General features: G+C 34.5%; 1 protein-coding gene across 1 annotated transcript; it reads left to right on the top strand.

The window, feature by feature from the left end:
* The first annotated feature begins 7,904 nt into the window (after positions 1–7,904).
* Positions 7,905–24,797, top strand: LOC127125774 (double-stranded RNA-binding protein 6). Its single transcript, XM_051054601.1, has 6 exons — positions 7,905–8,357; positions 12,593–12,739; positions 13,610–13,845; positions 13,943–14,168; positions 15,220–15,357; positions 24,336–24,797. Exons 1-6 carry the CDS (start codon positions 8,057–8,059, stop codon positions 24,602–24,604), a joined length of 1,317 nt encoding a protein of 438 aa, XP_050910558.1. The 5' UTR covers positions 7,905–8,056; the 3' UTR covers positions 24,605–24,797.
* The last annotated feature ends 1,960 nt before the right edge of the window (positions 24,798–26,757 follow it).

Consider the following 26,757-nt stretch of genomic DNA (forward strand, 5'->3'; position numbering starts at 1 on the left):
AACACTTTCTGTAAGCTCTCCCAGACACTTGAAGTAAACCTTGGATCTCTATCAGATACGATACTGAAAGGAATACTATACAGACTGACAATCCTCTTAATATACATATTTGCTAGTTTCTCCAATGGATAATTAAGTCTCATAAGAAGGAAATGAGTCAATTTAGTCAACTATCGACAATGACCCAAATCATATCGCAACCTTTTGATGTCATAGGCATCCCAGACACCAAATCCATCAAAATGTTATCCCATTTCCACTATGGAATAGACAACAACTGCATCAAACCCAATGGCTTCTGATGCTCCACTTTTGACTTCTGGCAAGTCAAACACGGATACACAAAACTAGCAACTTCCTTATTCATTTCTAGCCACCAAACGATCATCTTCAATTCTTGATACATCTTAGTAGCATCGATATGAATACTCAAGCCACTTCTATGACCTTTATCAAGAATACTCTATTTAAGCTCTGGTACACCTGCAACACACACACGGTCTCGAAATCTTATCATTCCTTTCTCTTCAATTCTGAAATCACCACCTTGACTTTGATTGATTAAAGCCAACTGATCCATCAATTTTGAGTCCATGTTCCGACCTTCTCGAATTTCTTCAAAAATACCAATGGTGAGCCTCAACATACCTAACTTCACACTCTGCAACGTGACCACAAACCAAACTCAAATCTATGAATTCTTCGATCAACTCCAACTCTCTAGCCATCAACATCGACATGTGCAAAGTCTTGCGACTCAATGCATGCATCAACTGCAACATTGGCTTTACCAGGATGGTAACTCAAACCAAAGTCATAATCCTTCAGAAACTCAAGCCATCTTCTCTATCTCATATTCAACTTTTTCTAATCGAAAATATACTTCAGAATCTTGTGTTCACTGTACACCTCAAATCTTAAAACAAAAAAATAATATCTCCAAATCTTTAGCACAAACACAATTGCAACCAACTCTAAGTCATGTGTCGGATAATTCCTCTCATGCACTTTGAGTTTCCTTGAAGCATAAGCTACAACTTCTCGATTCTGCACCAACATGCCTCTAAGTCTCATCAAATAAGCATGATAATACACAACAAAAGACTCAGTCGGACTCGGTAAAATTAGAATAAGATTCGGCGTCAACTTCTTCTTAGCTCTTGAAAAATTTCTTCGCACAATGCATCCTAAGTAAAAGCTTGACCTTTCCTTGTTAGTTGAGTTAACGACAAATATATCTTATAAAAACCTTCAATAAACCTAAGATAATAACAAGCCAACCCAAGAAAATTTTGAATCTCAGTAACAGACTTCAGAGTCTCCCACTGTAACACTGCATCAACCTTTGAAGGGTCAACAACAATACCTCAACTAGAAATCACATGACCAAGGAAACTCACTTCCTTCAACCAAAACTCTTACTTAGACAATTTAGCATATAACTTATTCTCTTTCAAAATCTCTAATACCAACCTCAAATGATATGCATGCTCTTCATATGTCTTTAAATAAATCAGAATGTCATCAATGAACACAACCACAAACATGTCTAAATACTGATGAAAGATCCTATTCATATACTCCATGAACACACCAGGAGCATTAGACACACCAAACGGAATCACTGAATACTCGTAATAACCATATCTCATTCTGAAATCAATCTTTGTAATATATTCAGCCTTTAATAAGTCGACACACAAACTCATACCATCATTTTTCTTACTGACTAACAAAATGGGCATACCCCATGGCGAAACACTCAAAAGAACGAACTTCTTTTCAAGTATAAATTCATGTTGCTTCTTCAATTTACTCAAATCTGAAGCGGACATACTATAAGGATCCATCGATACCGGACTAGTACCAAGTACTAATTCTACAGAAAACCCCACTCCGCGCTCCGACGACAAATCAATGATATCATCTGGAAATACTTATGGAAAATCACTCATCACTGGCAACTCGCCCAACACAACTTTGCTTTCATCCTTCATAGAAGCTAATATTATAAACAATATAGCATCGTCCTTCACGAACCTGTCCACTTGCTTAGCAGACACAAACAACTCATCACTTGCATTAAACTTCGGAAATGACACCGTCTTATCAAAATAGTTGACATGAACTTTGAATCTTCCTCTTTAACAACTCAGGAAACAACACTGACTTATCCAATAATCCACACTCTCGCAATCAGAGGCACGCTGGACCAACCCATTACACCTGAAACATCTTAGAGAAGTAGAAGCTTCACCCCCACTCATTTCAATCCCGCTCTTACAAGAAAGCAGTTAGAAAAACAAATGAACATCGACAATGTTTCACACATATGTCGCGTACTACAGAACAAAAACATGACAAAAACCTGGATGGACAGGACGACCTGCTCTAATACCATTATGTAAAACCTTATTTTCCCCATGCATAGATATACATTAAAATCAGAGTAGTCACACAATCAAATAGAATGTCACACATTCTCTTTCAAAACATACATGTCATGTAACATATTATCAAATAAAAATAATAATCAACACATTCACTTAGGGTGTCATTGCAACATAATTTCTCATAATAAAGCATGCATTAACTAAATCATTTAAAATTCAAATGCACTTTATGGCATAATCACACTCATAAATGAAATCTCATCAAAACCTCGGAAAAAAAATCAAACATGAGAGTACACATAAACTCTCTGACGAAAAGATTAGACAAAACTCGGAAACGTTCCCCGATGTTACATATCAGAGCACGTAAACTAAAACGCATAAATAAAAAGGAAGAAACAACCTCTCGCCATCCTCTAACTCTAAGCATCTACTCAATTACCTGTTTATATGTACTCCAAAGAGAAGCACATACCAAATCAACAACAAAGGGGTGAGAAATCACAAACAATAAAAATAGGCATATACTGCAAGATAGGATATCAAACACAACATGTTGTACATAATCTCATTCATAGTATATCAAAATACATTCTCACACCTATTCTCATCAACCAACCACAATTCAACAAATATGCATATAACTTATTATGCAATGCAACTCTATGCATATGCATGTGGTACAACCTTAATATTTGGTTCTCTCTGGAACCTGGACCCCTCTTTGAACCTATGAGCCCCCTCTTCGAGCTCCAAGCCCCCTATTTGAGCTTGGGAAAAGCCATTAGTCCTCAATCTGAACTAATTAACATGCCTCTTGACACAACTCAATGATGCAGGCTCATACACATCAAATCAATGCGTTAATACCCCTCTATGATCTTAACATAATACACTGACAACTCAAGTAATCCCCTCTCTAGATTACCAGACTGCAGGGATTCACAGATGCACAATATCATTTGATTCTGTGCAACTCAAGTATACAATCAATCTCCTCAATTAGATTATTACTTATACACGCAACAACACAGTAGTCATAAATATCATCCCAAAACATTTCCAACACTCATAAAACACATTCATCAATTAGTTCATGAGGTAACCCTATGTGTTAGCTTCCCAACACTTCTAATGTCGTCTCATTTGGGCTTACGGAAGAAAGTTATAGCCAAAATCGTCGAACAGTGCAACAAAAGACAACAAACATTGATATGGAGTATAGTAACTAGAACAAAATTTTGTCAAACTAAGTTGGATTAACTACTTCGAGCTCATAAAGAATTTGAATGTCGTACACTTTTATGGTTGTGGTCAAGTGACCTCTGCATTCCTATCTTATGAAGAGTGTTGGTATTATTCTAAACCCTCGTGCGCCAGTAAGAAAGTTATTCTGCTGAAGGGTATCAGTAAGGTTCTAGTACCATTTTAGGTTATGGGCACTCTAGAAAGAAAGTGTGTTTCTATGAATTTTGTTAACTAACTAGTAGTGCATAGGAATCTCAAGTGTTCCACTGGTGGAATCAGAGTAACACAGTGGAAGGTGGTGGATAAAAGAACCCAACCAAATTTATGGAGGAGTTATGCATTGATGTTTCAAGGGATGCTAATTATTATGATCTTCCGCCATGGATTTTGTATAATTATAGATATTATACATAGTTATTATGTTTTTAGTTAGGAACTATTGTATGACACATGTCATATTTTGTATTTTATTTTATGGACATGTATATAAAGATGCCGTTAGGAACTTATGTTGTGACAATACCAATAATTAACACTTGTATAATATTATTCTAGATATATATTATACGGGTTGTTATAGTTGGTATCAGAGTAGGTCGATTCTCGACCTAGCCTTGAAACATCATAAGTAAATCTATTCTTGACTCATATGTGTGTTATGCCAACATGATTCTTAATGTCACGTTATGTAGTATTGGGCCTGATCAACCTAATGTTATATAAATGGTAGGTAGGATCATGATTGAGTGAACATGAGGACTCCGAAGTGTTGGTGGAACTTGTGCTTTTAGGGTAGACTCAAGCCAAGAGTTAGAGAGTAAGGAGAACCAGATAACTCAGTTAAAGTTTCAGTAGGAGTTGTGATTCACGTAATGTGGAATTGAAGAGTAATGTATTGTTCAAGCAATCCTGCAATGTTAACAAAGTCAAGAAGTTGAGGATTTCTATCGAATGAGTTTGTCATAGTTTTAAGGAATAAGTGAATCTGCTAGTAGAACAAGATTGGCCCACCGATATGGAATATTGTTGTAAGTAATTCCATACAGTGAACAAGGAAGGATGATTTTGTTGCTCATATGTTATAAGGTCTGGAAGTGAGGTAGTGCGTCGATGTTTCAAAATGATACCTTCCAAGTGGTTGAGAGCTTGAGAGATAAAGACGTTCAACATATTTGTAAGACTGTAAGGTAGTAGTGAAGTGTAAGAGATTTCGAGTGAAACAAGTATACGCCAAATGAAGGGTGTAAATTTCAAATTGCAAATTGTTGTAACCCAAGATTTACCAAGATGATCCACCGTCTGACGCTACTCCTTTGCAAGAAACCCCCGTTCTAAAAAGCTTTCACTCGATCAAATCCAAATTGTATAATTTTGTCTAATCTCCAATTGATCTTGAAGGAAAACCCCAACTTGGTTTTCTTATTTGAAACCCCAAAAAATCCTCAACCTAATTTGCAATTCAATAATCTAAATTGGACATTATCAACATTGATTCTAGATGACACCCAGACAAAAAATGTTTATGTGTAGTTTGTTTGTGTGTATGCATAAAATGTAGGTTGAATATGAAAAGAACTCTTTGATATTCCTGGTTTTGTTATGTTTGTCTCAAAACCATTGAAAGAAATGATGCATGTATGAAGTTTATATATGTGTGCAAGTGCGAGGCAAAAGGAATGCAAGAGGTTTAGAAAAAAATGCAATATTTTCAATATTTTTAATGCATGTGCCGACCTATGTAAGTCATGTGTCGACTCATACAGGCGGCACATCAAACAAAAGCTACAGACTTTAAAAATGATCTGCATGTGCCGACTCATAACTCGTATGTATCGACTCTTAGAAGAATTTTTCTTTTATGTGTAGATCTGAAATGCTCTATGTGTCGACACATCAAACAAAATGCTACAACCTTTAAAAATGATCCACATGTGTCGACTCATAGGATGTATGCGTCGATACATAGACCTGTCTTTCACACAAAAACCAATTTTTAATGCATGAAACTTTTTCTAACCCATTCATAAATTACCTAATACTAAGATGCGCATTTAAATTTAGAGAATACCGTCCAATATATATAAATGCTTTGTCCTAGTTTTGACATCATGCAAAATAATTTTAATAGGAAGGTGCATTCACATCAGTTAGAAGATTTAAATGAGTTTAGTCATGTAAGAAGGTATAAGACGAGTTTAGTCATGTAGGCAGGAATCACAAAAAATCATTAAACATTCTCTATAGAACTTAAGTATCCAAGTCACATAGAAAAAACAGTTTATGAGAAGAGGCATGAATTTGCGTCATTTTCTCTTATTCTTTAAATTCGAAGTATTTATTTGAATGATCTTTTGTGTACCTTGTTTATTTTTACTTTCAAAGCAATTCTGCATTATTTTAGTTAGAGTTTATATTTAAACTTTTGACATTCAAACATCAAAGTTCAAAGAACAAACATATTTTCTCTAATCTTTTGCATAATATATCCTAATTTTTTTTTGAGTTTAATCCTATGAGTGAACGAAAACTTGTGATTTGATTTACCAAAAATAACGGTAAACAATAAGACAATGATCTTTCAAATTCAAATTTCCCCTTTTGCATTCAAACTTTTACTTCAATTCATATTTGATTTAACTTTTATATACTTGAAACTTTTTATGTATAATTATCATACCATTTACAAAAAGTTTATGAGTATTTAATCTTATTATATTTGAATTGTTCTTTGGATTGATTCAAGTAAAACAACATATTCCAAATTCATATTGAAATTCTATTTTGATCACAATGTTGGTGATTATCAGGGCCAACCCAATCAATCATAAGACCCTATTATAATTTTAAAAAATTGGGGCTAAATTAAAAAAATTCAATATTAAAAACTATGATTTTACACATGTTTTAAAAAAATTGATATAAAATGATAGATGCTTGAAAGCACATTATGATTTTACATCTATTTTTGAAAAAATAGGTGTAAAATCCACCACTATTGTAACTTAAAGTTGTATGTTTTATAATAGTTACCTAATATATTACCATTGAAACAAAATGTGCATAATTATATAAAAATTGGGGTGACAAACTGAGAATGTCCGTCTCATTTAGGTCCGCCTCTCAAAAGTCCACAAAAAATGAGGTAGGATAGACAAATTTGAGAATGCGGATCTAAAACTTAACCCCGTCCCACATAAAAATGAGGGCGAGACGGGGCAAACCCACAAATATTAAACCTTTTAAGTTTAAAAATTACAAAATTATATGTAAAAGTCCACACCTACAAAAGACCACCAAAAATTGGAACGAGGCAAAAGAGACACATTAGAAAGTGCAGGTCTAAGATCTTAATCCGTCATGCGAAAAAGTGTGGATAAACCATACATGCCCGACAGACCGGACCCATTTTATTATAGCATATAATTATAGATTAATAATAATTTATAAAACTCATAATAAACTCTTTAAGAAATAACTACTCCAAAGACTCTAATATTATCTTTAGAAATATCATTAAGTTCAAAACAATAAATGAAGTACTCAAAATTACTTAAATAAGATGATAATAGTCTCTTCAAACTTAAACATAACTCATTACTTAAAAAGAAATCATTTTCTATTCCCATTTCTAAAATTTGTGTTAATTTTATTGTTTATCAATATGATACTAAATTTTTTAAAAATATTATTTTCTTGAATCAAATTATTTATTATTTTAAGAATTTTATCATAAGAATTTCATGATCATCTTTTCATAATAATTTTTTATTTTAAAGTCTCATATCTCATATAAAAAATCATAAATTTAACTTTGGTCTTCGCGAGATTCTCCAAGTAGAAAATCAATAAATATATTTATGAATAACAATTAAATAAAAAAATAAAAAAAACTCTTATAAAGTAAAAAAATCAACACATTAAATAATTTTTACTCTATGAATTTTTTTTAATAAAAAATTTATTATTTTGTTATGTCAAATAATTTGTTTAAAATTCTAATTCTATCGTGTCATATAATTAATTAAAATTTTTTAATCTAATTTAATAAGATATATGATTGTAATAATATTAATTTACACTTTTGATACATCATTCATTTTTTTTCAATTTTAAAACACTTTATCATAAATAAATAAATAATAATAATAATAATAATAATAATAATACCCCTTTCGTTTCTTTTTAAATATTATTTTTTTATTTTTATTTATTTTTTATTCTCACTCTCTATATTCCATCGTCAACAAATCATAATAATAGTATCTCACTATTTCCATCATCAATTTACACTCAATAATCCGACATAATAAAACCCATCATTTGGGTTCAGACCCAAAAAAATCATCACTCTGAGAAAAAAACCTACACACTACAAGTTACACAGTTACAATATTTCAACTTCTTCTTCATCAGCAATGTACAAAAACAAGCTTCAAGAGCTATGCCAGAAGAAATCATGGTGTTTACCGGTATACGACACCACAAGAGCCGGACCACCGCACAATCCTCTTTTCACCACTACCGTTACCGTCAATTCCATCCCTTTTACTTCTTCAACACCCTCGCGAACCCTTAAGCTGTCCCAAAACGACGCCGCCTTTCTCGCGTTTAATCATTTCTCTGAACAAAACCCTATTTCTCCGCCGTTTCTTCCTAATCTATCTACTTTTCCTCAACCTAGCTTCTCCGGTTCTCTCAATGCAGCACTTTCGCAAGGTGCGTTTTCGATTTGTGTACGCTAGATTTTTTTGTTTTGTTGCAAATGTATCACATTGTGTGTTATTAGTAGAGATGAAATGGTATTGGATGAGATTTCACTGTTGTTTTAAGGATTTGATTATTTTTGTTGTTAGTAGATATTTGTTGAGGTATTTTAAGATCTAATTGTGTTACAAAGTGGCTTCATGTTGTGATTTGATTAGAAGTATCAGTATAGAAGTTTTGGAAAATGGATTTTTTTGCTTTGGAATTTGATAACGTGAGATTAGTGTATTTAGGAAATGGATTCCAACTAGGGTTGGGTCTAATTAGGGTTCAAATCTGATATGGCACAAACGGATAAATGATAATAGCCCAACACTAGAGCAAGAAGGGCCGATTGAAGAAAGTGTTACGGCTGTGGAAGGCCCAATAGAGGGGAAGAGAGAGTCCAAGAAGCCTTTTTGGATGCAAGACTATGAGTGTGAAACAAAGAGGAACCCTAAGAAGAATCACTAGTTGATTAAGGAATTTTATTTCTCATTTTGATATTCTATTTCCGCTTTTTACACAAGTTTGTTATGACCTGAATTTTATATGATGTACTTGAGAGTCATTTTTGGTTATGTTGAATGATAAAGAAGATTCTATTCTCCCCCCAAACCTCTCTTTTTAAATTTCTAGGAGTCACTCGAAGAATGGTCTCTACTCGCCCATCATGTGTCGCGAACCCTTAAGCTAAGTGTTCCTCGCTTTGATGGTTCAAATCTCACTGATTGGTTAGTCCAAATCAAAGTGTTCTTTGATTTTCATGACACGCTGAAAGCTTCACGTCTGCAAATTGTAGCATTCCAGTTGGACGGCCGCACTTCCGCGTGGTTTTAGTCGGCGACACAAAATAGTCTTCTGCTGTAGTGGTCAGTTTTCCATGAAGCTATTTGCCACCGATTTGGTTCCACGACGTATGAGGACGTCAAAGGTGATCTTACAAAGCTCTCACAAATCAGACATGTCGCTGCATTCTAGGCGTAGTTTGAAGACTTGATGAACAAAGTCACCGAAATATCTGAATCAATGCTTATATGATGGAAGCATTTTCTATGGCTTGTGTGTATGAAGCACCTTGAGATGATAATCCAAACAACACCAAAGGTTGGTCTCGTGGGACCAACTCTTCGAATCTATTGAGTATTTGGGGCATATTGTTTCGTCACTAGGTGTTCATGCCAACCCTAGCAAATTGGAGGCTATGGTTAAGTGGCCTATTCCCATCATGGTCAAGCAACTCCGTGGCTTTCTTGGGCTCACTGGTTATTATCGCCACTTTTTTGCCAACTACGCGAGCATTGCTGCTCCATTAATTGATTTATTGTGCCATGATTCTTTTTGTTGGTCCCCTGCTGCATCTACAACCTTTGAGGCTTTGAAACAGGCTATGGTTGCAGCCCTTGTCTTACATCTCCTAGATATTTCCAAGTGGTTTGTTATCGAAACTGATGCGTTCAATATGGGTACCGAAGCTGTACAAGTGCAAGATGGTCACCCATTGGCTTTTTTTCAGTAAAAAGCTTGGACCTAGGATGCAAGCTGCCTCAACATCCTTGGACCTCTAGTGGAGGGAACCTATTTTTGTTTTTGTTTTTGTTTATAGATAGATAGATAGAAGGTCACCAAAGGTAGAGGACTGAAAGGTAGACAATCCCTCCCCAAAAGTTTTACATTGTCGCTGCATAAAAATTGTTTTCATTCATCGAGTAAATATACACGGAGACATATGAGACATGTTTGTTATGTGAAAAATGAGAAGTACTGATTTAGTTCTTAAGAATGTCAAATGTGTTGTTTTTAGTATAACTTTTGGTGATATTAGTTTTATCAGAGACTAACTTGACATGTATTTGACATTTTAAGGATCAAATTGTTACTTTTTATTTGTGAAGATTAAATAGGTTTCGGTGTGTATGGAGAAATTACCCTAAAATGGCCGCGATAAAATACGCGGGCACGTATTTGATCTTTGAAAAAGGAAGAAGTACTAATTTGGCCTTTAAGAATGTCGAATATGTCCTTTTTAGTGGGATTTTAGTTCTATTAGAGACTTCTTTGACGTACATCTGTCATTTTTTTTTATTTCTCATGATCAAGCTGTGTTGTCTATGACAGATGACGGTTCATGGCGGAAAACCCGGCAGTATCGGCTGATATTTGCCCATTGTGGCAAGCCCAAAAACCGCCACTTATATCCGCCACAGTGTCGCCATGGTCGACATTCGATAACACTATGATCAAGTAGGGTTTAGTGATTTTTGTTGGGATCTACTTTGATATTTACTCTAACTAATGCATTTGGATTTTGAACATAAATTGTGATTATTGAATTGTGGTTGTTCATGTTGATTAACAAAATTATTTGTTGTGTCTGTTTTGATGGTTTATTTCGATTTTAATGAGGGAAATGGTGCTTACATGTTTTTTTTTGAAAAAGAATGGTGCTTGCATGTTAGAAGAAGAGTTATAAATTATATATTGGTATGTTTTGTCGTGCTTTCTCTTTTAAGTACATCAGTTACTGTTTAGTTTCAATGTTTTTAAAATTGTTTGGGACACTTTTGTTATTAAAAGTGAAAACAACAGTCAAAGTTTTAAGTCTTGCAATCCTTGATAGTTGCGGATAATTGACTGAATGGCCTCAATCGCAGTCGGAAAACTAATGAAATATCATGATTGAGGGGGAGAAGAGGGATTTTACGAAAAGCAAAATACTAGTTTATATATTAAACTCTGATAACATTTCATGTGACAAGAGAAGGACCACTTACAACCCCGTTTCCGTTACTGTCAATTCCACCCCTTTTAATTCCTCGTCACCTTCCCGAACCATCAATTTATCCCAAAGCAATGATACTATGTCTGCGTTTAATCATTTCTCTCAACAAAACCTATTTATTATCCTTTTCTTCCTAATCTCTCGTCTTTTCCTCAACCTAGTGTTTCTGCTTCTACAAGTTCTTCATTTTATCCAGGTTACATCTCTGCAAGTTCTGTTCTTATTGTTGTTTCCACACATGCCATTGTTGTTTCTGCGTTTTCCTCACTCTTTTAAGGATTTAATTTGTATACATTAGGTTTTCTACATTTGCATCCAACTATATCTTATCAGTAGATATTTGTAGAGAATTAAGATATTTTATGATATAATAATATAACGTAACATCATAGTATGGTTTAATTAGATGCTCAAGTAGTTTTTTATACTGTCACGACATAAAGATTGTTTTAATTCATCGAGTAAATACTCAAATTTGTCCTGATAATGTACAGGGACACAGGAGACATTTGATTTCTGAACAAATGAGGGCTCCTAATTTAGTTCTTAAGAATGTCATGTGCTCTTTTTAGTGATGTTTTACTTCTCTTAGAGACTAATTTGATCTGCATTTGACATTTTTAAGGATTAAATTGTTACTTTTTACTTCTCATGATTAAATAGGTCAGAATGTTCATGGATAAAATACTTAAATTGGTCCAGATAAAGTACTTATGTTTGGCGTGCTTTCTCTTTTTAAAAATGAAAACTGCGGTTAATTAATGCATTTGGATGAAAAATTGTAGTTAATGAGTTATAACACTATGTTATTAATTGCTGCATTTGTTGAGGATTTATTTAAATTTTATGAAGGACAGTAGTGCTTAGAATTATAAGGACTTGCTTAATTTCTGAATGTTACTTTCTTTTGTTGGTTTTGCTTTCAGACATTTGTACTAAAAAAGTGAAAAACAAAAGTTAATAAACACATCTTCTTTGTCCTCTAAACTCCCCAATATTGGAGGTGAGCTAAACTTGACTCAGGAAATATTTTGCTCCCAACCCATGCCCTTAAAAAATTGAACTAAAAAACTCAAATTAAAAATAATCCGCCCCTCTCTCCACCTCAACTTAGTTAAATTTCGTTGGGTGTAAGTAGTATGCAGTTGTAGTTTGACAACTTTCTCTTTGCATGGAAATGATATTAACTGCATAGTGGGTGCCATTATACTACTAGTTTGGTTAATACTTTCATATACATTAAAGGAGGTAAGAACTCACTTGAATTGTGTTGTGTTCCTTACTCAGTAACCAAATGTAGGGACATTTGATCTTCTTCTAGGCACACATGTAACATAATTGATCCCCTAAAAGAATCTTTTGTGACACTATATTCCAGATTTTAATCTTTACAAAAGCTTCATGTTTATTTCTATTGGACCTGCAGGTTCACCTGTTCAAAGCCCTAATGTTGGTAACACACTTGCCACTAACAGAGTGCTGCAACCAAGTTCAGAACCAGCATGCCAAACTCCTCGGATCAATAGCCCCGTCCCAACTGTTACAGATGTCCCGGAAGCACATGATCTGAAAAGTAATTTGATTTCTGTCTTTTGTTTATTTTATTAATTTGACACTCAGTTGAGTGGTACACAGATTTTCATTTCATTAGAGTGCACACACATAATTGAAAATTGTAAAAAAGGAATCATGATGCATATCTTGACCCCTTCCTAACACATTCATGGCTTCTAGATTTACAATATCATGATATGTGTTCTGTTTCAATAATACTAGTATTTAGAAACCAGAACCTAATTAGCCATGTACGAGTTCAATCCTAATTTTATTTTTCAGTGTTAAATGGCCATGTTTGAGTTAAAAAACAAACAAATACACGATTAACATGTTTCCTCAGTGCGTTGGAACAGTTTTTCATATCAGCCCGTGTCCTTGCTCTAAAGAACATAGCATGTGATATGTGCCATAAAACAATAGCCTACTTTATCAGCTACCTTTGTTTACTACTAAGGCGTCACTTTTCTTTTCCGTATTGGTTTGATTCAACTTACATGCTTTATGAGATTGTTTGGTGTTTTGTTCTGGGAGGTCAGTGATAATGGCAAAAAGCAGATATAATAACATTTGAGATAAATGAACTGTAAAATTTCTTCTAAATTTTCAAATCTCAATAATTTGTTGAATGGCAATGTTGATCCGGGGAATTTACAAAGCAATAAAAAACAATGGTCCTTAAAGCTTTAGGGAGGGTTGGATTCATAGATCAGCCAAGCCATGGTTAGAGAATTTGAGAAAGAGGAAGTTGACAATATCAACATAACATATTTGTTTTTTTTTGTTACTTATCCTTTCACTATGATGGTTTATATTCTTTTGTTTATGGTTAATCATACTGATTATATTACTTATGAGTTTGATTTTTTGACATTCAACATTGTCGTAGTTATGATTCACTTGTACAAGAATCAGCTCCAAAACTATGCACAAAAGAGAAACTTAAGTCTTCCGGAGTATGCTCCTGAGTGGGAGGGTCCACCTCATGCCATGCGTTTCGGATGCAAAGTTACAATTGATGGACATACCTTCCAGAGTCCTAAGTTCTATTCTACATTGAAGGAAGCTGAACATGCAGCAGCTGAAATTGCTTTTAAATCATTATCACCAAATGGAGTTCAAGAGGTTAGTATTACTCACTTATGGCCAATTAGATAACTTTCTTACTCTATAACTACAAGGTTTAGTGCTCTTTACATCCACATGATTGTCTGAATTTCAGGATGATATTGGGGTATACAAGAATCTTTTGCAAGAGTTAGTCCAAAAGGAAGGATCTAAATTGCCTGTATATAGTACCAATAAATCTGGCGAGGCTCACAAGCCTATATTTACCTCACAAGTGGAGGTAGAAGGGGTGGTATTTACTGGTCAGGAATCTAAATCCAAGAAGCAGGCAGAGATGACTGCAGCCAAGGTTGCTTATACAACTTTGAAAAAACGTAAAGGTATTTTTATAATATTAGTGTCATAGTGTTCCATTCTGACATATGCCCATAAATATGGATGATAAGAAATCCGAGTCCCTGAGGCCAAGTTTCTTGAAAGTTGAATTTGACGTATAAGAGTATAATTATAGGGTAAAGGATCTTATTTGTATCCCAACATGCATCTGACTGTTGATCTCACTCTTAACCACAAAATAATGTATTAGGAAGTATAGGGTAAGGGTAGCTTACTTTAGGGTATCTGTAGAGTTTTATTTTTGTACAGGTATATTTGTTTACCTTGTTATTGAGTGCTCATCATATCTCATGTTGGCTTGATATCTTTGTGTTAATGGTCTAGTAGTATAAAGTTAACTGAAAATAACTAAACAAGATCGTGTAGTCTTTGATGTTGACCAAATAGAAGTTTTTTATTGTCCGTTTATGGTTGTTAAATATCCATGTGCCTTTCCAATTCTCCTGTTGCTGGTGGCTCTGATTGTAGACTCTAATGACAAGTTATACCATTTTCATTAGACGAGATGTTATTAAGAAATCATTGGACAACCTTTGAGCTATTAAAAATTAGATACTGCATCGTTTTTTAGGGAAAAAAAGCACGAAAAGTACAACATGGTAAGTGAACACGGCAAAATATAGCCTGATTGCACTGATACAAACTCTTTGAACTTATTTGTAGGAAGAGCACCAGGAATAAAAGAAAGAGATTGCCCTATCTCATCAATGCAATAAAGGCAGAAAATTATGCTCAAATGTTTTTGCATTACGCTCTAGCTAAATAATCGAAATAAACAAAAATATCGAAAAGATTTAACTACTAAAGCACAATATTGACTAGAATTCTTGAACTGTAGTTTGTTTTGTTTATCTAGTTATTGGACTTCAATGTTTTCTTCCTTTGTAAAATCAAATAATCAGGGTACTCTTTTCAGTTAGTGACATCTAAATCATTTTTTTGTTGTCATCATCATCATCATCATATTAAGATATAAGAGTTTTTTTTTCCTTTCTATCTACTAGAAATAATACTCACAGTACTTATGTTTGTCAGCTCATGATGGACAAGCTCCTGAGTTTTCATCTAACTGCCCAAAGGAAAATGTCATAACTGGTCTGCAACACCATTCAAATGGAGAAACATCTGTAAGCCCTGGATTAGTCATCCAGAATTTACCTAACAAAGTTAAAGGTGAGTCATCAAAGCTCTTGTCTTGTCATTTCTACCCTGTGCTCACTTTTGCAACAAAATTGTGGATTATATATATCTCTATTTCTGGCAACAAAATTGTAACACTAATCTAGAGCACAAGTTGAAGAGAAGTTAAAAAAAAGAAAGAGAAGTATCCTCACCCCTTGCACTTTGTTTTGAGGTTGAGAAGTAACAATCGCGAGACTTGAGAGAAGTATCTTCACCCTTTACACTAATCTCGTGATTGTTACTTCTCATGTGTTGTCTTGTTTACCTGTGTAAGTAAGGGTTAAACCAAGTCAAAAACAGTTAAGAACTTACATATTCACTGCTGACTTAATAAATTCAGGTAATGAAAGAGTACACAGTTTCAAAGATAGAGAAGTATGAGTATCGGTACCACCAAGGAGTTCAAGTGCCTTGGAACTCCCCATTTCCAAATTCCACTCTGAATTTCTAAAGATAAACTGCACCTGTTCAGTGTCTTTCCTTTTTATTGTTACACACCATCCAGAACTGAATAGACATAGATCATTACATAAGTAATTACTGCTCACAGCAGTAATGTGATGGAAACCAACTGGTATAGAATAAGAAATAGGGAAAATCCCTTCGATTATAGAATGATATTGCAGAACTTCGAGGGTCTGCACCTCCCTAATGCCAAAATGGCCCTTTTCTAGTCACATTCCACCATTAACGTAACAAGGATGGTAGTGCTCTGATACCAGTTGATAGAACTGGTACCAAAATAGATAGATAATTGAATAACCACTGTTTTTATTGAATTATCCCTTGAGGAAAACAGCCTCACAGAGATATACACTCGTACTGTATAAGAAGACAAAGCAACAGAAGAAAATGAAAGAAGTATGAGAACACCAAGGATTTCGAGAGCCTTTGATCTCTACCTTTCCAAATTCCACTTTGAATTTATTACTGTCCTATAGTGCAACTGCCCCATAGCTAGCACTAATTTCCACTAATTTCCTATAACTGATATAATAAGTTCTTCCCTTTCCTCCTACACACATTTCGTATAAGAGGTCTAACATAATGCCCCATAACTAGCATTCACTGTTAGCATTAATTTTCCTATAACTGACATAATCAGTTTTGCTCTTTTTCTCTTATACAAATTCCGAGTAAGAGGTCTAACAGAGGCCTTCCAACTTTTGGGGGTTTCTTTCTCGCTTTCTGAGCGCTTTTCATGTTGTTTACACCATTTTATTGTTTAAGGTTGTTCATTGATACTTTCTCTTCCCATGTCATTCACAGACACCCGTGTGCATTATATTTCTTGAATGATTAGTGGAGTACAGATTACTATTTATAGAATCAGTTAACTCAAATTGGATTTATAGTATTTATAGTAACCAAACGTGGCTTAAATCTGTCAACACTACCATCTGGGTTTTCCCTGACTCTAAAGATCCTTTACAACCAATAGCTTGTCTATTTGGTGGTAATGGAACCACTGTCCATGTTTTGTTCTGTTGCAAAGCATCAAACTGAACTTGCATAGCTGCCTTCCACCGATGATCTAATAGAGTTTGTTTAACTGTTTTTGGTTCAGTATGAGTAAAAAAAAGTCTTGGTTCAAATCTCGGTTGAACAAAACTAGATTTAGCTATAGTTTGCATGAGATGAGCATTAACTGGTTTGACACTTAGCGGTTTTGGCTTTAGGAGGAATAGAACTTGAGTTGTCAATAACAAAATTACTCATTCGGAGAAGTAGTGGAACTGGACAAAGAAGCCTCTAATGAGTCATAATTGGAGCTGGACTCTGACCGGATAGAAGTAGTCACATTAGGAGAAGCTGGAGTATGAACTCTGGTTGAATTAGTTTGAGACATTGGACTGGATATATGTGAAGTATAGTTATTGGACTCGGAATTATTATAAGGAAGAGGGGACGAAGTGACACTAGTGGTAGGTGAACCGGAATTATTACAAGGAAGAGGGGACAAAGTGACACTAGTGGTAGGAGAAGAGGAATGAGAACTGGACTTTAGAATAACTCTAGAAAAGGAAACCATACTAGGTAACTTATACCATATTAGAAATAGTGAAAGATTCTTGATCTCAAAAACTGTTTTTCTATTTTCTGTTTGATTCAGTTACAACCACCGGCTTATATACATGCTGAGTTATAGCAGGTTACAACTATCGTATACTGACATCTGTCAGTTACAGGTACAACGCATCTGCACACTACGCCCTACCAACAAAAGAGAACTGAACATCGCCTCAATGTTTTTATGCCTGTTCAGCTGGAGGCGGTAATCATCCGTCTCTCCAAGTTCCAAATTGAGAGAATTGTCTAAAACCACGTTTATAGCGTCTCTATCAAACCACAAACCTTTTCCTTGCACATAAGTGGTCCAAGTGAAAGCTTCCTCATCGTTTGGAAGGGCGTTCGCATAGAACTACCTTACCAAATCAAAGTTAATGCGCTCCGGAGGGCTTATCACCTCATCCCACTTCTTTGTCTCAAAAATATTTGCCACAACTCTATATGTCCCTTGCCAATTAATGTTGAACAGTTTCTCAACCCATATCTTCCTTTTCTCAAGCTTCTTATACCTCTCAGCCTGTTCAGCCCCCTTGAAGCGGCTCGAATCAAATGACCTAGGTTGACTAGAGGTGCTCTCTCCCGCCTTCTGCTTCTTTGAGACTCCGTTTGTTGTTTTTGGAGGTGCCATCTGCAAAACACGAACAACAACCAGCAATAACAAACACAACCTTGTTAGGAATATAGGGAGGACAATTAACAATTAAGGTTCAACATGCACCAAACAAAAACCAAAATTTTCACAAATTCTGCCATGCTCGTCCAACGAACTTGGGGCGAGCGCGCCCAGCGAGTAAGAACTCGTCCGACGAGGGCACAAAATTCTGTCTTCTCCAGGTGGTTCAGACAAACAACCATACCCCCAAAATTTAAGCATGCTATTATTTAGAAACCCTTAAGATAAAATTCATTAAGAATAGAGGATCACAATCACCATACTACCCACTAATGAAACTTACTTAAAGAAACTACTCCTAAGTTCCAAACTACCAAACCTAGTCAAAGATAATTCCCAATGATTTCCAAGTTTCATCAATGAGTTAAGAATAGAGATACATACCTGTCTTGAATGGGAAAAGAAAATACAAATGGGATGAGGGTTTGAATCTTGAAGACTTGTGTAGTGATTTTTTTTTGTTCTCTTGAGTTAGGGTTTTGAGTAGAATAGAGTGAGTGAAAGGGTAAATGAAACAAATGAAATACCAATTCTGATGATGAAATGGGCCCACACACATGAAGTCCAAAAGATTTTTTTTCTCTTTTCAAAAGTGTGTTAAAAGCAAATCTGGTGGCCAGAATTCGCAAGGCTCATCCAGCGAAACTGAGGCGAGGTCGCCCAACGAAGATGGGGCGAACCAGACAGACAGCAGAATTTTGGCATTTTCACCACTCCATTTGTTCACAATTCTATACTAACACTAAAATGCAGTAAATTCAAGCAAGAATCAGAATACTTACAAGATTAGGGTGTCTCCCAATAAGCGCTTGTTCAATGTCAATTAACTCGACGGTTCGGTTGTGAAATAACGGATCACCAAGAGGAATTGTAGTTAACCGATCAATTTCACCACCAAGATATCTTTTCAACCTTTTTCATAACCGTCCGGATTTCTTTCGAAACAGAATCTTCCAACACGATTGCCTTTTCGCATCCAATAAATCTTCATTTGTGTCATCCATTCGGAAACCATCTCCCTTAAATTTGGAATACTTCATGCCTTCAGACAGGGTGAAACACACCTCTTTATCTTGAACTCTAACCTTCATTATACAATCATCAACATCATTCATCATTCTTGCGGTCTTCATGAAAGGTCGGCCTAGAATTAATGGTGTATCATCATCTTCTTCCATGTATATGACAACAAAATCAATCGAAAAAAAGAATTTGTCCACCTTGACTAGAACATCTTCAGCTATTCCATGAGGACGGATTCTAGACTTGTTTCAGCTATTCCATGAGGACGGATTCTAGACTTGTCGGCCAATTGTAATGTCATTTTAGTTGATTTCATTTCAATATTTCTTAGCCATTAAACCACGGATAACGGAATCAAGTTGATGCTAGAATCCAAATCAATCAATGCTTTGTCAATGTATTCATTACCTATGGTGACCGGTAATGTAACCCTTCCCGAATCGCCTTCTTTCCGCGGGAGAGTCCTTTGAATGATTGCACTACAACTAGCATCAAGAGTGATGGTTTCTTGATCCGTATATCTTCTTTTCTTTGTAAGGATGTCCTTCATGAACTTTGCATATGTAGCATTTGCTCAAGAGCCTCGAAAAATGGAATATTGATTTGCAACCGACTAAATAGATCCAAGATTCGAGCATAATGCATAGCATTGTCCTTCTTGGAAGGAGCATGAGGATATGACAAATTTTGAACCGGAATATTATTCATCTTTTCCTCCCCCTTTTGACTTTTTTCTTCTTTTCCTCTCTATTTTTCTTTTCTACTTCTATTTTTTCAAGTTTCTCTTTTTCAATAAATTCTCCCTCAACATTTTTTTCTACTTCAATCTCATTTTTTCCCTTCTCCTTTTCTACTACAATTTTCTCTTCCTCCACTTCATCACCAATGCTCATGTTAATTTTTCTACCACTACGAGTTAGAATAGACTTAAAATGCTCCTTCAGATTGTCTTGAGTGTTTGCGGAAAAAGTTCCTTTGTGGTTGATCAGCTAATTGCTTAAACAATTGACCAATTTGAGTCTCAAGATTTTTGATGGCCGCATCGGTACTCTTTTGGTTTGTCGTTGACATTTGCATGAATTGGGTGAGAGTGTCTTCCATCTTTGAATGGCCACCTTGAGGTTGAGAAGGTTGATTATAGTTTTGATAAGGATTTTGTCGGTTTGAAGGTCCGGCTTCCTGTCGCCACCCTTGGCCATATTGTTGGTTGTTTCCTTTTTGTTGATAACCTTGATTGTTTTGATAAGGTGCTTGCCTTGGTTGGTATTGATTTCGACTTTGATTCCCTATATAATTTGCTTCCTCATTTGCCGAAGGACAATATCCCGTAGGATGATCACCATTGCAAAGTTCACAAAATGATGCTTGTTGATTGTTGCTTTGCACTCCTTGCATCTCCTTGAGTTGTTGAGGAAGCTTAGACATTTGCTTTGTAAGCTCTTCAACTTGTTGAGATATCAATTTATTTTGTGCCAAGATTGCATCATTTGTGTCCAATTCAATGATTCCTGGTTTTCTTTGTGCCGTACCTCTGTTGTGTTGACCTTGATGATCATTAAGCGTCATTCTATCAATAATAGCTATTGCATCTTCCGCACTCTTTGACATCAAAGAACCACCCGCAGTTGCATCCAATAGAATTTTGGGTTGTGGTTGGAGTCCATGACGAAAGATATGGATTTGAGTAAGTTCATCAAAACCATGACCTTGACATTTCCTTAACATTGACTTGAACCGCTCCCAAGCTTCATTAAGGGATTCACTTGCACCTTGAGAGAAAACCGCAATTGAAGTCTTTGCTTCCATGAACCTATTGTGTGGAAAGAATCTCTCAAGAATTTTTTTCTCTTGACACATTCCAATCGATCATTGTTTGAGTAGGTTGATCAAGATACCATTCTTTTGCTTTTCCAATCAAAGAATGTGGGAATAGTCTCTTGAACACTTGCTCTTCGTCCGCTTCTGGAGCTCCATTGCACCGACAATCTCATAGAATTTTATAAGGTGTGTGTAAGGATCTTCATGATCAAGCCCTATGAAGGGATTTGCATACAAAAGTTGAAGTATCCCGATCTTCATCTGCGAGTGTCTTCCATTGTTTGCAGTTCTAGCAAACTGAGCATTTCCCTCAGACTATTTGTACAAGGACCTCTTGCGGGAGGTGGAGGAGGAGGTGGATCTACCATGACCGGTGTAAAAATAGGAGTTGTTGATGGAGTACTATTAGAAGTTCCTTCACGTTCTCTTCTTTCCTTAGCTAGTTGTCTTCTCCTTCTGGTCTTGCTATTAAGTTTACGAGCAGTTCTTTCAATCTCAAGATGAAAAAGAAGTTGATCTGAGGGTACACTTCCTCTCATAAACAGAGTTCTGAAAAGCTAATCAAGCAAATTAAAAAATACATGGGATGAGAAATGAGTGAGATAAGAGATAACAGTACAAAAAAACTTAAAACAAGATAAACTATTGCAAACAACAATCCCCGACAACGACGCCATTTTGTTGAAAGTGTTTTTAGTGGGTATTTGTTTTATCGTCTCCACAGGGATTGATGCGATATTACCGCCGTTCTACAATTTACAATGTCTTAAGTGATGGTTTCGATTGGTTTTGGTTTGGTGAAAGTAACGTTCATAAGAGTTTGTAGCAATGATAAAAGTTTAGAAAGATTAACGTTTTAAAAGACATATCAAGACTGAATTTCATCAACCTACTTTGTATGTATTCGATTAATCAAACATGTGAGCTTCATTTATAATCAACATAACCATGTATCGCTCATCTATACCACGCATGTCTAAGACAATATTACAATTTTTACCGTATTGTTTAATCGACGATCTCTTAACCTATTAAACAATACAAATAACATTAATGATCCGATATAAAGTGAATATCAAATTCCACTTCCATGTCTAGACTTGGTCTTTGATAGATGATAAATTTAGGTCAAGACTTAAAAGATCTTTCTCAATAATGATTTAAACCACAAATATTCAATAAAAGCAAAGGTTATCATCTACATTGATTATCAAGTTGTTCACATACAAAAGATCAAAAGAAATACATACAAGTTAAATTGATTACATCTAATCTTGATACAAGAGAGTTTAGCTACCCATAACCATGGTAGCTTGCTTTACAATAAATAAAGGAAGATGAATGAGCATCCAAGTTGAATAATCGACAATGAATGAGAATCCAGCTCCGATTAAATGATTGTAGTTTCAAATGCCTCAAAATTGAGTTTTCTAGGGTTTAGTATCAAATGGAATGATGTACTATTGAGATTGGGTAAAAATCAGCAAAATGACCTATTTATAGAAAGTTGTGATTGTCCTGTCTTGCCCAACGAGCATGAGCTCGCCCGGTGAAAGTCACCTTTTTGGCCCATCACGTGTCAAATTGCATCAAACCGTCTTAATGAAAATATCTTGTCTCGCTCGACGACCATGCACTCGCTCGGCGAACACAATTGCTCAGACCCTCGTCGGGCGACCAACACGAGTTTTGTCCCTGGATTTTTATCTTTTGACCTCGCTTCTTGTTTGCCAGAGCTCACTCGGCAAGCTCGCTTTATGCTCGCCACTCCGTGCCGGACGGGCAAACTTAACTTTGTCTTCTTTGCCTTGTGCCTTCTTTCATGGAATTTGTGCCTTCAATTTGATTTCTTGCATCCTTTTCTGCATACTAACACACATATTAAGAACTCCAAGGTAAAATGCACATTAATTGACTTTCTATGCAAACTCGGGTTAATAAATGATCGAAACCGCATAATAGAAACGAAAAATATCAAGTTTATATGCACAAAATAAGTTATGATTGACACTTATCAGTTGTCTGACATTTCATTACGGCCCGCTCTTAGCCCACTTAATTGCGGCATTTGGGTTGTTTTCGTTGTTTTCGTTGCAGCTTCCGACACCTTCATTGTGTTAGGTATGAAGGGGTGAATTTAATCTCAAATTGCCTAAATATATGGTTCATGTAGTGTTTATTAAGCTTGAGCAACCCTCAACGGCGAACCTAAATTCTAAGAGATAATAACAAATTTGATTACAATCAATATCAATACTTCAACATTTCCAATCATCTGGGTTTACCATAAAAATGGAAGCAATGGTAGCTCTTCTAGACAAGGCATCTGGATCCGCCGCAGAATTGTGATGGTATGTTCGAACAAATAAAATGTCCCCCTAACTATTCATTTCTTGATTGCCATGACATCTGCCTTCAGCTTTTCAATAACGGATTTCTCTTGTGCTCTATCTGATAGAGTTTAATCCTGTGAAGCACGGGTACTCCATTTTAGGCAAAGTATCGGTACCGGGTACGTATCGGGTGCGTATTCGTATGGTACGTACAAACACCGTATCTATTTATTTATTTATTTTTCTTTTAAGTCGGTACTCCAACGGGTACATATTGGATACATATTGGGTATGCGAATTCAATTTTTTTTTCTATTGGTATAGTTTTAGGCTTTTTTAATGGGCTTTTCAAGGGCTGATGTAGAGGTTGGCCTATTTGATTCGTTGTATGATCGGTGGATCTTGAAACCAAAGAAATGATGGATAACTTATGGATCTTCAATCCCTAAATTTCATTCCATTGCATTGAAACTCCTTGCACAACCAAGTTTTTCATCTTCTATTGAGAGAAATCAGAGCACATATGGATTTCTACTCGCGTACCTGTACCGGGTACGTACCCGTACCTTTGCAACACATGTTTAATCCAAAAATCTAATTTCTTGGGTGTTTATCAGGCTGAAACCAACATGGACCATCCTCAAGATGAATACTAGAGTACCTAACCTTTTTGGATGTGATGCTGTTGGACCAAGTTGGAACACAATAATATTCGGTTGTAAACTGTATCAATATATAAGCCACTAGAAGCTGTATTTCTGACCAAGTTTTTACATAGTTCGGTGCAAATTTGGCTAGTTATCTTGAATAACTTTCCAAGGAAACTCACTATTATGTTCATATTTTGTATGGATTCTTATCTATTATTGTTAAACTGTCAACATTGAATGACGTTAGTCTAAGGTGAGAATGAGGTGTAATTTCAGCATTTAGTTTGCAATGTATTGATGATAATCATGTCTCTGCTAACATTATGCGTTTGAAGGAGATAAAGTTTGAACTTAGAACACATGATACTACAATTCTATATTCTGATTTTGTTTTTGTTACAGTGGAGAAAACATCGCCTTCATCTGGAGATACAAATGTCTTCTCAGTAGTTTCTTCCTCAACAGAGTGCAAGCCTATTCCTTCATTCTTCGACGGCGGCAATGTTGATTTTGGGACAAATAATATGTCAACTGCAGTAGACGACGACACCCCTTTGCGCCCAAAAAAGGTCATTGTTTATTCAAAAAAGACAAATGTTGGTATCGAAAGTGGTGGTGCTTTGATGCAGATCAGCGATGACAAATGGGCTGCTTTCTCCTATTCTCATTAAGATGATTGAAAGCTGCAGGCCCCAGGCTTCTTGTCTGAATGGTATTTTGTTGCTCAAATGTATTCTTGTAAAAAGTGAATTGGGATAATCAACTTGGGATTAATGCTTATAAGCACTCTGATAATTATAATTTTGTACTTTTTGTTTGCTTGAAGACTTAATAGCAAGCTGGCTCACTGAGTTATATTATACATATTACATGCTTCCCTGTCCCCAAATATATAACACCGTTAATAAATCATGTGAATTAATAAAAGTTGAATGAAATTTTTGAATTTGTTAATAATTTGTAAGTTTGTGCTTTAAGGGGGTGTTTGGTTTGAAAGAGAAATTGTGAAGATAAAAAGTAGGAAAGAGAGTATGAAAAGGGAGAAAAATTTAAGAAATAGAGTATATTTGAGATATTGTGTTTGGTTTGAAAGAAAAATTGTGAAGATAGAAAGTAGAGAAGAGAGTGTGAAAAGAGAGAAAAATTTGAAAAATAAGGTATATTTGAGATATTGTGTTTGGTTTGAAAGAGAAATCATGAAGATAGAAAGTAGAGAAGAGAGTGTGAAAATAAAGAAAAAATTAAGAAATAAGGTATATTTGAGATATTGTGTTTGGTTTGAAAGAGAAATTGCGAAGATATAAAGTAGAGAAGAGAGTGTGAAAAAAGAGAGAGATTTAAGAAATAAGGTATATTTGAGATATTGATTTGTATAAGAGGTATTTGTTTATGAAATTCACATATTCTTTGTTTGTTTTATGTTTTTGACAAGTTATGTACGGGTATTTTTTATTTTCGAAAATATATTTTGTTTTGAATTTTTTTATTTTTATTCCATATCAAAGGATGAGAATTTTACATTTTCATGATAATATAAAATAATCAATCATAATTTTTCACTCATATATTATTTTCACACATTTATATTTTTACGAGAATATAAAATAATCAACCATAATCTTCCACTCTTATATTATTTTCACACATTTATTTTTTAATTTTTAAATTTAATTAAATAAAACCTCAAATTATTTATGGATTATTCATTTATCAAAACACATTGATAGAAATAATTTTCCTTTAAATTAATATTTCTAGAAATGATATTTCTGATATTATAATTTTAATCTATTGAATAATTCTACGAGAAATTGTGAGAAATAGAAAAGATCAGTCGGTTAATTATATTAATATTTTAAATTAAAATTAAAATTTCAATCTATCAAATAATCCTAGAGAAATTGTGAGAAATAGAAAAGATGAGTATGTCAATTCTATTAGTATTTTAAATTAAAATGAATCAACCTATCATTCATATTTTTATTATGATTTATTTAATAGAAAAACAAATAAATTTAATTATTGATAGTATATTTTAAATGTCAGCGTTTTATCTTTTTTAAAATTGTATGTACTTTTTCTTCTAAATTTACTACTATTTTGGTTGATATAGAGAATTTATTGTCAAATAAATTTGTCTTTTTATCTTTTCTAAAAACACTTTTTATAGTAAAAGTCAAATTCAAATCATATCTACTATATTTTTTTATCATTTAACTCTTATTTTAAAGACAAATGATAATTACATTTACGATTCTCAATTCCTACTCAGTTTTAATGGTCACGAGTTCGATAAATTAGACCGGTTTATATTTTAATATTTTAAAAGGAATACGATGGACAAAAGCTACCTAGTATAAGATTCTCAATTCCTACTCAATTTTAATGGTCACGAGTTCGATAAATTAGACCGGTTTATATTTTAATATTTTAAAAGGAATGCGATGGACAAAAGCTACCTAGTATAAAATTATTATAAATATAGTTAAATAATCTTTAAATATAGTTAAAATTATTATTATTATATATACACACTTTGGTCACTATTAAATGTATTTTTTTTTAAATTTATTGAATAAACGATATATTTGATCATTATTAAATATCAGATACATCAAAATATAGGATCATTTTTAAACTTTTTATTTATAGTTTGATCCAAATTAAAACATTGGACTCGTGAATCTATTGAATTAATATCTTTTTATTTTCTGTTTTTTAATTCTTTCTAACCAACTAAAAGAATTTAGTTACTCCATCCATCTAAAAAAGTTTCATTTCTATTTTTTTTCTTTTAAAATAAATGTGTTTTTATGGTATTAAT

Source organism: Lathyrus oleraceus, chromosome 1 (assembly GCF_024323335.1).
Source record: "Lathyrus oleraceus cultivar Zhongwan6 chromosome 1, CAAS_Psat_ZW6_1.0, whole genome shotgun sequence".
NCBI lineage: Eukaryota > Viridiplantae > Streptophyta > Magnoliopsida > Fabales > Fabaceae > Lathyrus > Lathyrus oleraceus.